General features: G+C 41.4%; 1 protein-coding gene across 1 annotated transcript; it reads left to right on the top strand.

Annotated features, from left to right (window-relative positions):
- The first annotated feature begins 6295 nt into the window (after positions 1-6295).
- LOC125590480 lies at positions 6296-6817 on the top strand. Its single transcript, XM_048764059.1, has one exon. The coding sequence runs from the start codon at positions 6296-6298 to the stop codon at positions 6815-6817; it is 522 nt and encodes a 173-aa protein (XP_048620016.1).
- Positions 6818-15395: the final 8578 nt, after the last annotated feature.

Genomic DNA, 15395 nt, shown 5'->3' with positions numbered 1-15395 from the left:
AACACCAAACATGCTGAAGGGCAAGTGGACATGGAGGTGTCTTCTGGCATGGCTAGAGAGCATGAAACATGGCATGTGGACGCCCATGTGTCGCCACGCATGCGACCGGAAGCATGCAGGATGACACACATGCGATCGGGTGGCTCATTCTTATTGGCCGGCAACTTCTATATATACCCAGCTACCTTGGTTCATTTTTGCTCATTCAGACACACCAAGGACACTAAAAAACGTGGCTTAGAGAGAGAGAGAGAAAGGATTGAGATGCTTTAGAAGTATAGACATTTTCGAAGACCGATAAACTGCCGGGAAGTTCCGAAAGACTGTCCAGAAGAGAAAGAAGGTTCTTTCCAAGTTCTGATCTGTCCAGACCAGTTCATTCAAGACATTGAGGTTGGGTTTTGGGGATTAACATCACGGTACCAAGACAAAGATTTGGAGGGAATAAAAAAGGTTAGGTCAACATCCGGAATCAGAAAGTCAAACCACATCGGCTAATCACTGTGAGTCACAGTTAATTGATTGTTAATGAATTTTTAATGCAGGTTCCTGACATCGGAGACGGCTTCCGAGCTAGGATAGCCGGACTGGTCTAGGTGTCAGTTTGTGGATCTGAGGCTTGAGACGATGTCTTGGCTAAGTGGATAGCAAGACTAGTCTAAGCACCCTGATTATTGTGATTGTGTGATTATTATATGTTGTTATGGTGTGTACCTCGTGTTGGTATTGTTGTGTGAGAACCTCGTGGTGGTTCTAGTAGTAGTTTGCAAGTCATTGCTTCCTCAAATGGTACCACTAAGCCGTTCGTGGTCCAGAAAGTGGTGGGCTCGGTTTAACTTGGCTTGATCACCAAGGCCGAGTGTCACACGTGGATGTGACAGCCCCCGGCGAGTCCGATAGAGGACCGGGGCACGGCAATTCCGATTGAGAACCGTGACCGGGCGATTCCCGAGCGCCTACGCCTGTGTGGTGTAATAGTGAAGGGATTGCCGGTGTCCCTTATGTGGAGGAAGAATGATTCTGTTGGGCCCTAGGAGTATATATATATATGGTTGATTGATGTGACACTCAAAGAGTGTTTTATTTTATTATGGTTTAATTGTTTACTGCTTAATCATTTAAGCTTTGAATATGGTTGTTGAACTACTCGTCTTGCTTGTGTTTGGGGTGGGGTTTAGAATGATGGGTAGTTGTATATGTTAGATAGGGAACCCTGGCTCACTGAGTGAAACTAGTTCACTCATTCCTCACATCCTTTTGCAGGTGACCAGTAGAAAGGACCATAGCGCTCGCGGAACTGTAGGAGCTGGTGTAGATTGGACATCTTTTGCTAAAGACTCGTTTTCAAGATATATGAATGTATGTTTTACTTTCGGCTGCGTCCATGGACCCTATGTATAATATTTTGGGCTTGTGAACTTCATGTTTTATATATATGAAATAAAGTATGTTTTATATTCGCGACGTGTTGAATCTGATATTAGGTTAGTCCAACCTAACACAACTCTATGATTCGGTACGAGTTGCAAAGCCTCGGACCAAAGATTAGAGGACACGAGTTTTGAATGGATACTCTGGGTTATAGAATTATGTTTTGTGACTTGGAACGTCTATTCTCAACCCGTCGTAACACTTCCGGACTTGGCAGAGGAAGGTCGTTCGGGCATGTTCTTGTTTGATTGTTGCCCGGTTGACTGACCGATGTCTAAAACGGTTCGGGGGTGTTACAGAGGTGGTATCAGAGCATGGTTTAGATCATGCGGTCAATCACGTACTTTCCGTGTTTTTATCGAGTCAAATGTGTCGCAAAAGATGTGTTAGGAAACCAGCAGAGTTCCGTTTTAATTAGTATTCTTAATAGGAAATTTCCTATTTGTGGATTGCAGATGGCAAGAAGGGGAAGGAGTGAAGGAGGACATGATTGGATGTTGGGTACAGAAAGAGTCTCAAGAAGAAGAGGACTGGGATATGAATCCGAGGGAAGGGTGCAAACACTGGCGCACACCAACCAAGGATCCAGTGAAGAAAATGTAGGAAGAAACAACAATCTGTTTGGACATGATCAAGAGATACTACCAGAAGAAAACTTTCCACCAAACCGTACGTTAAGGGGAAGACTAGAAACAGATGATAGCGAGTCAAGTGTCCAGGGACCAAGACCAATAAGTCGGAACAACCCTATTGAACCAGAAGTTCATGATCAACCACTAAAAGGAGAAGGAATGGAGCACACTTTGAAGATGCTTCATGACGTGATAGCAAGGTCACTACAACAACCTCAAGTGCAGCCTCAACCACTCATGCCACCACAACCTACAGTGGCTACACCGATATTACCGTTGATAACTGCCATGAAGAATATGACGACACCACATTTTGAAGGAGGGACAGATCCATTTGAAGCGAACCAGTGGCTTCAAACTATGGAGAAAATTTTTGAGACCCTGACGTGTTCCGAGGAGTCTAAAAAGAAGATGGCGGTGTGTTACTTAGACAAAGACGCGGCAGAATGGTGGGAGAGTAGGGATCGCCAAGTAGGACATCTGGTCACCACTTGGGCGGCATTCAAAAAAGAATTTGAACGCAAGTATTTCACCCCGGAGTCCAAGCGAAGGCTTCAACGTCAGTTTTCTAACCTAGTACAAGGAGACAAGACAGTTAGAGAATATGAATCTGAGTTCATGCGACTGTGACGACATGTGCTGCAAGGACAAGATGATGAAGAAACCATGATATCTAACTTTATGTTTGGTCTAAAACCAGAGTTAGAAAATAGACTGGCAGTAGGGAACTATGAGAGTCTCACCGAGCTAGTGGAAAAGGCTGTGAATGTGGAGATTGGATTGGAAGCTGAGAAGGCGGCAACTAAGAAATCCAAGCAGCATCAAGAAGGAAAGTATGGTGGAAACCAAAGATCTTTTAAGGGTAAAGATAAGGAAAAGGAATCGGGAGGGCCAAGTCGACGATCTCTGTTCACAGGGAAATGCTTTAACTGTGGCAAGATAGACCATAAGTCAAGTGAATGCTACGGGAAGAAACCTGGATCCTTTCAGTCAAACTCCTACAATCCTACATGTTTCACGGGTGGAAAGAAAGGGCACATCTCTACCCAGTGCAGCGTCAACCGTCCTATCCCAGCTACGCCAATCACTGTCCATCCTCCTCCAGCTCTACCTGCAATCGCACCAGCGCCAAAAAGGCAAGCTATAGGAGGTAGAGTTTACGCTTTAGAACTAGAGGATACTAACCCTCCAGGCCCATCTAAGGCTCCCATCACAGGTATTTGGGTTCTTTAACCTTACTAATTTGACTTTGTGTTGTGTGATTGCTTGTGATGGATTGGTTAATTTCTATTGGATATTTATTATGTTGTTGATATATATTGATGTTGTGGCAGGAACTTTACATGTTGCGGGGCGTCCCACACATGTATTGTTCGACTCCGGGGCAACACATAGTTTTGTGACCCCTGAGGTAGCTGCCGAGTTTATGGGATCATTTGTGATTGACAGGATGGATGTGGTTGTAATGACTCCCGGAGACCAAACCCTCCAAGCAAAAGAATGCCTCAAAAGAGTTCCGTTAGTCATTTGCAAGAAGATGTTCTTGGCAAATTTGTTGGTGGTGCCCTTAAAAGGATATGAAGTTATCTTGGGCATGAATTGGTTATCAGGCTATCGGGCACAATCAGATTGTGGAAAAGGTCGTATTTTGTTCAAGGAGAACGGGCAACGACAAGTAGTGTTCTACGGGATCAGTCCAAGCAAGTCTGTGTCTTTAGTAGCTGCCTTGAGAGTGGAAGATTTGTTTAAGGATGGAGAAGCGTATCTGATAACAGTAACTACTAGTGAAGGACCCGCAAGCAATGGAGTTGGAATTACGGATATTGCGGTAGTACAAGAGTTCGAGGATGTGTTTGCAGCGTTGAAAGAGTTACCTCCATCTCGGAGTAACTCTTTCACAATTAACTTGGAACCTGAAGCGAAGCCGATAGGAAAGACTCCCTACCGCATGGCACCTGCAGAGTTAGCAGAGTTGAAGAAACAGCTTGAAGATTTAATGGAGAAAGGTTTCATAAGCCCTAGCTCTTCACCATGGGGAGCTCCGGTCTTATTTGTCAAGAAGAAGGATGGTAGCATGCGGCTGATTATCGAGGAATCAACAATATCACCATCAAAGATAAGTATCCTCTTCCGAGGATTGACGAGTTGTTGGATCAGCTAAGGGGAGCAAGTTGGTTTTCAAAGATCGATTTGGCGTCGGGTTATCATCAGATTCCAATTTCAGAAGGTGATGTCATGAAGACTGCGTTTAGAACTCGTTATGGACAATACGAGTTCGTAGTAATGCCTTTTGGCCTTACTAGCGCACCGGCGGCCTTCATGAGATTGATGAATGAAGTCTTCCACGATTATCTCGACAAGTTCGTGATAATTTTCATCGATGACATTTTAATATATTCCAAGACAGAGGTAGAGCACAAAGCACACTTGAAGCTAGTATTGGAACGGTTAAGAAACCAGAAGCTGTATGCCAAGTTCAGCAAGTGTTCTTTCTGGAAAAGAGAGATCGGGTTCTTGGTGCACCGAGTGTCTGGAGAAGGAGTTTCCGTAGATTCGGAAAAGGTGAAAGCCATCGAGGAATGGCAAAGGCCATCAACGGTAACCGAGGTAAGAAGTTTCCTCGGGTTAGCCGGGTATTATCGAAAGTTCGTCAAGAACTTTTCTTCGATCGCTAAGCCCCTGACGAAGTTGACTGGAAAAGGAGTTCCGTTCATTTGGGGAAAAGAAACGGAGGAAGCATTTCAGAGACTGAAGAAAGCTTTGACCACAACACCGGTATTGGCATTACCTGAACAAGGTAAACCTTACACTGTGTACGCAGATGCTTCTAGGGTTGGGTTGGGTTGTGTGTTGATGCAGGAAGGCAAAGTAATTGCTTATGCATCAAGGCAACTCAGGAAACATGAAGAGAACTACCCAACACACGACTTAGAAATGGCGGCAGTGGTGTTTGCGTTAAGGATTTGGAGATCCTACTTATATGGAGAAGTCGTGGAAGTATTCACAGATCATAAGAGTCTCAAGTATTTGTTCACGCAGCTTGATCTGAACCTCCGACAAAGGCGATGGATGGAGTTTGTGGCGGATTACGACCTGAAGATTCAATATCATCCAGGCAAAGCTAATGTAGTCGCAGATGCACTAAGTCGTAGAAAGTTGGCGTCCGATGTTGGAAAGGAAGTGGAAGCGTTATCGAATGAACTTAAGTTGATGACTTTATGGGCAATTGAAGGAGAGCCAAGTGAGGCATTAGGCATGCATGCAGTAAACCAGGCGGTTTACTCGCACGGATCAGACAGGAGCAACAACGTGATGAAAAGTTAAAGAGAATTATTGAGGAAGTCAAGTGTCAAGAAGGTCCAAACCCAAGTGGCTATCATATGGCGTCAGATGGTACACTATTACTTAATGGGAGAATTTCAGTACCACAAGGAGAAGGGCTACGAGATGAGATTTTGAAGTCGGCGCATCATTCGTTACTCAGTATCCACCCCGGGAGTACGAAAATGTATCGAGATATCCGAAGGTATTATCATTGGCCAGGAATGAAGAAATTAGTGGCACGATGGGTGGCTCAATGTCAAACTTGTCAACAAGTCAAAGTCGAGCATCAGATTCCAGGAGGATTGTTACAAAGCTTACCAGTACCTCAGTGGAAATGGGATTCCATATCCATGGATTTCATCACTGGGTTACCCCGGCTCGAGGTAGATCAAATAACGCAATATGGGTGATTGTCGACAGGCTTACGAAGGTGGCGTACTTGTTACCGATGAAGGAAACTGATAAGGTAGAAGTATTGGCAGAGATGTATGTGGACCAAATTTTGAGGTTGCATGGTGTGCCAACAAATATAGTCTCCGATCGAGATCCTAGATTCACCTCAAATTTTTGGAAGGCGTTACAAGAAGCAGTGGGAACTAAGTTATTCATAAGCATCGTGTATCATCCCGAGACGGATGGCCAAACCGAAAGAACCATTCGCACCATAGAGGATATGATGCGGATGTGTATATTGGATTGGGCGGGAAGCTAGGAAAATAATTTACCATTAGTCGAATTCTCCTACAACAACAGCTTTCACTCTAGCATAGGTATGGCGCCATATGAGGCGCTTTATGGGAGGCCATGCAAAACACCTTTATGCTGGACCGAAGTTGGAGAAAGAAGAGAGTTTGGACCCGGAATTGTAGAAGAGACAATGAAAAAAGTTGGAGATCATTCAAACCAATATGAAGAAAGCGCAGGATAGACAAAAGAAGTACGCCGATCAATCAAGGCGAGAAGTGGTGTTTAATATTGGTGATTGGGTTTATCTGAAAGTGTCAGGTCAGAAAGGAAAGAAGAGATTCGGGAAGGTCGGGAAACTAGCTGTTAGATTCATTTGGCCTTACCAGATTGAAGGACGAATCGGAGATGTTGCTTACCGCCTCAACCTACCTGAAGAGATGCAAATACATCGGGTATTTCACGTATCAATGCTGCGGAAACATGTTCATGATCCCAACGCTATTGAGACAGAGAAAATCGAAAATCTGCAAACAATCCTCACTTATCCAGAGGTACCAATTCGAATAGGTGAACGTCGGATACGAAGATTGAAGAATCGAGATATTTCTCAAGTCCAAGTTTTCTGGGGTAAGCGGAACCGTGTAGTTGTGACCTGGGAGGATGAACCAAGATTCAAAGCGTTGCATCCAGAGTTCTTCCATGAAGATGTAGTAATGGAAGAAGGGGGATCACCGGATCCATAGAGAATTCGGGGACGAATTCTAATAAGGGGAGGAGGATGTAATACCCCGTCTTAAAAAAAAAAAAAAAAAAAAAAAAAAAAACCCTGATTTCGTTTTTATGGAATTTCTCGGGGAAACCGAACGCTAGGAAAATTTTTATCCTCAAAGTTAAGGTTAGTCTGGAGTTTATTAAAAATATTTAGCTCATCAGAACAGGAGCGGAAAAATATTCGGGATTGATCGCTGGACGAAAATTCACCAGAAGGGCCGAAATCGCGCAAATCGACCGAGAAGCTCGAGGTGGCTTGATCTAAGGGATCAGGACGTGGTGTCAACCATTTAACCTGCTGAGTGTCAACACAAGAAGGAGGTGTAGACGTGCATGAAGCAGTTCCATGCAGCTTGACACACAGAAGCACATGGTGTCGCAGTACCTGCGATCTGCCCATGCGAACCGACATGCAGAGGCCCGTGTGTCGCGATGCATGAACACCAAACATGCTGAAGGGCAAGTGGACATGGAGGTGTCTTCTGGCATGGCTAGAGAGCATGAAACATGGCATGTGGATGCCCATGTGTCGCCACGCATGCGACCAGAAGCATGCAGGATGACACACATGCGATCGGGTGGCTCATTCTTATTGGCCGGCAACTTCTATATATACCCAGCTACCTTGGTTCATTTTTGCTCATTCAGACACACCAAGGACACTAAAAAACGTGGCTTAGAGAGAGAGAGAGAAAGGATTGAGATGCTTTAGAAGTATAGACATTTTCGAAGACCGATAAACTGCCGGGAAGTTCCGAAAGACTGTCCAGAAGAGAAAGAAGGTTCTTTCCAAGTTCTGATCTGTCCAGACCAGTTCATTCAAGACATTGAGGTTGGGTTTTGGGGATTAACATCACGGTACCAAGACAAAGATTTGGAGGGAATAAAAAAGGTTAGGTCAACATCCGGAATCAGAAAGTCAAACCACATCGGTTAATCACTGTGAGTCACAGTTAATTGATTGTTAATGAATTTTTAATGCAGGTTCCTGACATCGGAGACGGCTTCCGAGCTAGGATAGCCGGACTGGTCTAGGTGTCAGTTTGTGGATCTGAGGCTTGAGACGATGTCTTGGCTAAGTGGATAGCAAGACTAGTCTAAGCACCCTGATTATTGTGATTGTGTGATTATTATATGTTGTTATGGTGTGTACCTCGTGTTGGTACTGTTGTGTGAGAACCTCGAGGTGGCTTGATCTAAGGGATCAGGACGTGGTGTCAACCATTTAACCTGCTGAGTGTCAACACAAGAAGGAGGTGTAAACGTGCATGAAGCAGTTCCATGCAGCTTGACACACAGAAGCACTTGGTGTTGCAGTACCTGCGATCTGCGCATGCGAACCGTCATGCAGAGGCCCGTGTGTCGCGATGCATGAACACCAAACATGCTGAAGGGCAAGTGGATGTGGAGGTGTCTTCTGGCATGGCTAGAGAGCATGCAACATGGCATGTGGACGCCCATGTGTCGCCACGTATGCGACCGGAAGCATGCAGGACGACACACATGCGATCGGGTGGCTCATTGTTATTGGCCGGCAACTTCTATATATACCAAGATACCTTGGTTCATTTTTGCTCATTCAGACACACCAAGGACACTCCAAAACGTGGCATAGAGAGAGAGAGAGAGAGAGACAGAAAGAAGTGAGATGCTTTAGAAGTATAGACATTTTCGAAGACCAATAAACTGCCGGGAAGTTCTGAAAGACTGTCCAGAAGAGAAAGAAGGTTCTTTCCAAGTTCTGATCTGTCCAGACCAGTTCATTCAAGACATTGAGGTTGTGTTTTGGGGATTAACATCACGGTACCAAGACAAAGTTTGGATGGAATAAAAAGGGTTTGGTCAACATCCAAATCAGAAAGTCAAGCCACATCGGTTAATCACTGTGAGTCACAGTTAATTGATTGTTAACGAATTTTTAATGCAGGTTCCTGACATTGAAGACGGCTTCCGAGCTAGGATAGCCGGACCGGTCTAGGTGTCAGTTTGTGGATCTGAGGCTTGAGACAATATCTTGGCTAAGTGGATAGCAAGACTAGTCTAAGCACCCGGATTATTGTGATTGTGTGATTATTATATGTTGTTATGGTGTGTACCTCGTGTTGGTACAGTTGTGTGAGAACCTCGTGGTGGTTCTAGTAGTAGTTTGCAGGTCATTGCTTCCTCAAATGGTACCACTAAGCCGTTCGTGGTCCAGAAAGTGGTGGGCTCGGTTTAACTTGGCTTGATCACCAAGGCCGAGTGTCACACGTGGATGTGACAGCCCCCGGCGAGTCCGATAGAGGACCGGGGCACGGCGATTCCGATTGAGGACCATGACCGGGCGATTCCCTAGCGCCTACGCCTGTGTGGTGTAATAGTGAAGGGATTGCCGGTGTCCCTTATGTGGAGGAAGAATGATTCTGTTGGGCCCTAGGAGTATATATATATATATGGTTGATTGATGTGACACTCATAAAGAGTGTTTTAATTTATTATGGTTTAATTGTTTACTACTTAATCATTTAAGCTTTGAATATGGTTGTTGAACTACTCGTCTTGCTTGTGTTTGGGGTGGGGTTTAGATTGACGGGTAGTTGTATATGTTAGATAGGGAACCCTGGCTCACTGAGTGAAACTAGTTCACTCATTCCTCACATCCTTTTGCATGTGACCAGTAGAAAGGACCATAGCGCTCGCGGAACTGTAGGAGCTGGTGTAGATTGGACATCTTTTGCTAAAGACTCGTTTTCAAGATATATGAATGTATGTTTTACTTTCGGCTGCGTCCATGGACCTTATGTATAATATTTTGGGCTTGTGAACTTCATGTTTTATATATATGAAATAAAGTATGTTTTATATTCGCGACGTGTTGAATCTGATATTAGGTTATTCCAACCTAACACAACTCTATGATTCGGTACGGGTTGTAAAGCCTCGGGCCAAAGATTAGAGGACACGAGTTTTGAATGGATACTCTGGGTTACAGAATTATGTTTTGTGACTTGGAACGTCTATTCTCAACCCGTCGTAACACTTCCGGACTTGGCAGAGAAAGGTCGTTCGGGCATGTTCTTGTTTGATTGTTGCCCGGTTGACTGACCGATGTCTAAAACGGTTCGGGGGTGTTACAAGAGGACTTCTCCCTACATCGCTTGCATCTGCGACGTCAACATCGATCTACAGCGACATCAAGCCATCGATTGACGATCGTCAAACACCAAATCTTGAGGTACAAGTCAAAGATAATATATATTATGGTTATCTAAATCTGGATGAATTTGGTATTTTGGGTGATCCAGAAGGCCAAGCAAGAGCAATGGATGGACACATTCTCCACATATCCAAGGAGGACATAGCTGAAACCATTCCTCATGAATGGATGCAGTAACTTCTTCATTCCGAAGAAAAGATCAGAGGATCCACCATCGATCGATGATGCAACAGCACCATCGATCGATGGTCAGTTCGAATCCACACGAAGCACACTTCAACCGAACAGGAAGAGGAAACCTCGTTGGGAGAACACAAAGGCATATATACCGTCCGTGCCAGAGCAAGAAATCTACAACAAAGCAGAAATTGACGAGTTAGTAGCAGAGATCTACAGAGCCATCAGAACTTCATATGATTATCATTCGAAGAGGCTCGATGACATCTACTACCCGTCCGACAACATTATCAACTGGTTAACTACACGCACGGATGAGATAAAGCAAGACATAACCATGCTTCAGAAACAACATTTAGTTGGTGCAGGAAGATCAACATTGATCCGCTCACGCTCAAACATCGATCGACGCCCACATCCAAGCATCGATCGACACTCGACTCACATCATTCGAAGATAGGCTACAATAATTCACCTGTCGGCTTGATGGTCTGTACTACCCATTACGTGATAGTGTAGATTTCTTGACCACACGCTTGGACGCTTTGAGACAGGAGATGGACACGATTCAGAGACAACTCGATTCTCAAGCAGAACCGTCACCATCGATCGAGAGAAGGAATCAACCATCGATCGACGGCGACTATGCAGCATTACAAAACAATCTGGATACCGAGAAGTCACTACAGGATTTGCTTGATGAGATCACTTTCTCTCAAGACTTGCGGAAATAAGATGTCTACCAAGAGCCGAAGGACATCTCAGAATCCACATATGCCAGACTTGGAATTCAACATCGCAGCATTGGGAATCTTCAGCATAGGATGAATGCAAGTGGGGTTGCTAGGGAAAGATTAAAGAATCAGTGGACCAGAGGAGATGAGGCCATAAGAAACTTCATTGGCACTTGGTTCCAGATGATCAAAGACGAAGTGGACACTTGCGTACAACCAAGTGGTCAATTTGATCATTACTAGACACAAACAACCTCAAAAGTCAAGCTAAATGACTATAACAAAGCGTTGAGTGGGAGGCATCCCACTACTAGGTAACTTCTTATAGTTTTAATTTATACTAGTTATTTATTTTCGTTTTTACCTTTATTTCAGGTCTAAATAAACAACAAAAAAAATCGAAAAACCAGAAAAAACCAAAAAGAGAACCATGGAGCCGTTACTTGCCATCGACTGATGAGACCCAATCGACATCACAACACCAGAAACGATCGATAGACACTTCCATGTATCAATCGACAGCAACATCCGCGCTCAGGTATATCGTACTCCTTGTTACAAATTGTCCTTATGATTTATGTTTTCACCAAACTCCGACTGAATACACACTGGGCAGTGTAATTTAAGTCTGGGGGGGGGGAGGTTTACTGATATTAGTTTACTCTGAGTTTTATAAAAGATTTCAAAAGTTTTTATTGAGTCAAGAAGGGGACAATGAATTTTTACAATTTTCTTTACTTATCTAACCACTCTTTAGCACCATTCTTAGATTTACTGACTGAAGATTGTATAGATGCTAAAGTGGATCATCCTACCAATTGTTCACACTTACTGAGAACGTTTGAAAGAACCAAGCTGACCTCCAACCTAATTGAGCTTAACTTTCTTGTCTTGGGACTTGGTATTCATTAGATCGGAATCCTCCTGTAAGTCTGGAAGGTATTAGACTTAGTGTCCCTGGTTTTCCTTCCACCTCTCTTTGGCATGTATATATATTTACAAAAGATTGAAATGATTTTCTAAGATGTAGAGGGGTAGGTACGTTACCTATGACCCCACTATTCTAATTCAAAGGAATGATCATACATTTTTTGGAAGCGATGGGTAGATACAATATCGATGACCCCACTATTCGCCTACAACTTTGCCCAAAAAAATCGGATTCAAAGAAGGGAGAAGAGAGAAAGGGAACCAGGAAAAGGTTACCTTTAGTTCCAGATACTTGTTTAAGTTGATTCCACTTGTTCAGTGATCGATACTCCCAGGGTAAAGCATACACTTTTTATTTAGATGTATTAAATGAGGTCAGTAAATGAGTTTGTCAGACATGATTAGTTAAGTTGCTGGATGAATGGAATTGGTTGCTAAACTAGGATATTGCATAGAAAGTATTTCTAAAGTTCTTAAATTATGTGAGTCCCTGCTGTTTTCAAACCGCTTCCAGAGAGACTGCTTGTTGTTTTGCTTGAGGACAAGCAAAAGAGTAAGTCCGGAGGTGTTGATATACCATGGATTTTACCCATTTTTAGCCATGGTATATAGGTGTTTTTAAATACATCAGTTGTTTTGGAGTCTTTTTAGTATGCTTTCAGGTTTTGGAGTGATTTGGAGGAAAATTGTGATTTTGGTGCATTATGGAGATAAAATGATAAAGCCCCGTAGCTAACCATCGACCAGCCTAGCGATCGATGGGCGAAGGCAATAATCGATCGACACACACTCTGTGTTGTTGATCGACAGCGAAGCGCGCAGAAGCCAGAATGGATTCCAGCCGGCTTTAAGCCCAAGTCCCATAAGAATTACCGGATTACCACTGAAGAGTTTTAACCTAATATTTATGTGCTCTGCCATTATTCTAGGCAACACACGCTTTTCTATACTTTCTAATTTTCAAAAATAATACTTAGAGTCTTAGGGTTGGAGAGAAGATCCAAGAACTCCTCAGAGATATGTGATCGGAACTCCAATTTTTTACTCTATTCTATCTATGAAATTTTTATATCTTATTGTTATGAATTGCTTAGCCATATCTGAGTAGTTCTCTTTGTTAGATTTAGGGTTCAAATATTCATGAGAGATTAGCCCTAAATATAGAATTGCTAAGTGTTAGGATATGAATCAATTAAACTGTTCTTAACGCCTGTGTTCTAGAGTATCTAGCTAGGACCTTGCCTATAGATAGTAGGGCGCAAGCGGAATTTTGGTTCTCTGTCTAATTAGTTTAACTTGTGATAAGATTGCTAGAAACAAGCAAAAGCTGATTTAGTTAAACCTAGTGAACACGTCAAACCCGCGCGATAACGCTCCCTGGAAGGTTCATCGATCGACAACTCACTAGTTGCATCGATCGACGGGCTGAAAGGTGTATCGATCGATACCCCGTTGTTGGAATCGATCGACACTTTCTCAGGACCAACAAGCGACAGATGAGGTCCTAGATCCGGTGATAGATAGTGTCAAATTCGAAAGTTGATCGAATATTCTTATTGTTTGAGTTCTAGAATATCCATACATGCTTAGTATCTATATCATTATAATCATGATTGTCTGAATAGAAACCCTAAGTCTAACACTTTCCATATCTGTCTTAAAACCCCCAATCAATCAATCGAACAATTACTTGTTCACCCCTGCTATTTACTGCTTTTAAACCTACTTGTCTAGCTTAACTACATAACTAGATAGATCTATTGTGTGTCTTAGCTCCCTGTGAATTCGATCCCTAAGAGCATCTCCAAAAGACACTCTATAACTTCAAATATGAAGTTTTTTCCTTTCCAAAAATGAACTTCAAAACTTCAAATTTGAAGTTTTGAGGAGTGAAACTCTATATTTGAAGTTTCACTACTCAAAACTTCGAATTTGAAGTTTCATATTTTTATTTGTATTTTGGTCCCTACAATTACACATCACATTTATAATTCATAAATTTTTTTGTTTATTATTTTAATCCTTATAAAAATTATATCTCATAAATATTTTAAGTTTTGTTTACAAAATTTAAGTTTACACATAAAATTAAATAAAACTTTAAAAGAAGATTTGAAATATTTAGATAACAAAAATATACAAAAGAAACTTAACAAAAAACTTTTAAAAAATTACATGAAGACATAACTATTACACATATTTAAATATTACAACAACACTAATAGTCAGGTAAGTTGATCCGGAACCTTTAAAATTTCCAAATATTGTCCAATTTGTTTTTGTATAATTGAAGATGGTTGTTGTTTTGTTGTTGATGATGTCTTTTCGTACAATTTTTTCTTGTTCTTATATTCATTAGTACTAATATCATCGATAAAAGTTAGTCTTTTAGTAATATTTTATGTATCTCTTTTACTTTCTTATTCTGATCTAATGTATTTACAAGTATTAATATCTTCTGATTTGAATAATTTTTATCTCTAATCTACAAATTAAAAATGAGGAGAACTATTTTTACTTCGAAATGCACTAGTAGATCATATATGTAATACGAAAATTACTTTATGGAATAATATGGTATTTTGCTAGCAGTTTAATATTAATAAAGTTATTTTATTTAAAATTTTATATTTTAATATAATATTTTATTAATTAATATTGCTGTAATATGTTTATATATGCGCTAGTTATTTACAAAATTTTTATGAATTCAAATTAGTTTGACAAATATAAGGACCATATTATAAAATACAAATAGTTTTGAAGTTAAGTTTGAAGTTTTGCTTTTGGAGAAAAACACCTTTAAACTTCAAATATAGAGTTTTGGAAACTTCAAAATAGAGTTCTTTTTTGGAGATGCTCTAAGTGCTACAACTCGACCTCTTATTTGAAAGAGTACAAATCATTCTTTTGAGTAATTGGAGTGATATCACTATTAAGGCAAGCTAAGTATCCATTCACAACCAAGCCTCAAATATCAAACAACAAAACAAAAAAGAGATCGATGTGATGTGGTGATACATAACTATCCAAGAGCTTAAACTGTTAAAGCCAAACATTACACATCTCAACAACTATTTAAAATCCAATATTCTGTAGAGGAATCTAAAAATGTTAACTCAAGTTATAAGAAAAATAACTCATAGGTTTTGCTACTCATTCACGCCCAAACTGCATGTAAGAACTGCCCAAGAGTCTAAGTAGATAAAGCTAAACATTACACATATAAAAGAACATTTAAAATCAGACATACTTTACAGGAATCTACAAAGGTCAACTCTTTCAAAAGATAAGAACAAACACTCATTTGTTGCGCTACTCATTCATGCCCAAACTACATATAAGAACGAAAGATGAATCATTTCTTCATTGTGTTTAATAAAAACAAGAATCATTTCTTCATAAATATGAAAACTTTTCCAAAATAATTTGCAACTACCAACAACCCATGAATCTGGAGAAGACAATAATTGAAACATGTTATTTTAAGTTCAACTAGTTTTGTAACATGTT

This window comes from Brassica napus, chromosome C7, assembly GCF_020379485.1.
Source record: "Brassica napus cultivar Da-Ae chromosome C7, Da-Ae, whole genome shotgun sequence".
Taxonomy (NCBI): domain Eukaryota; kingdom Viridiplantae; phylum Streptophyta; class Magnoliopsida; order Brassicales; family Brassicaceae; genus Brassica; species Brassica napus.
This window is presented reverse-complemented; position numbering and strand designations above follow the sequence as displayed.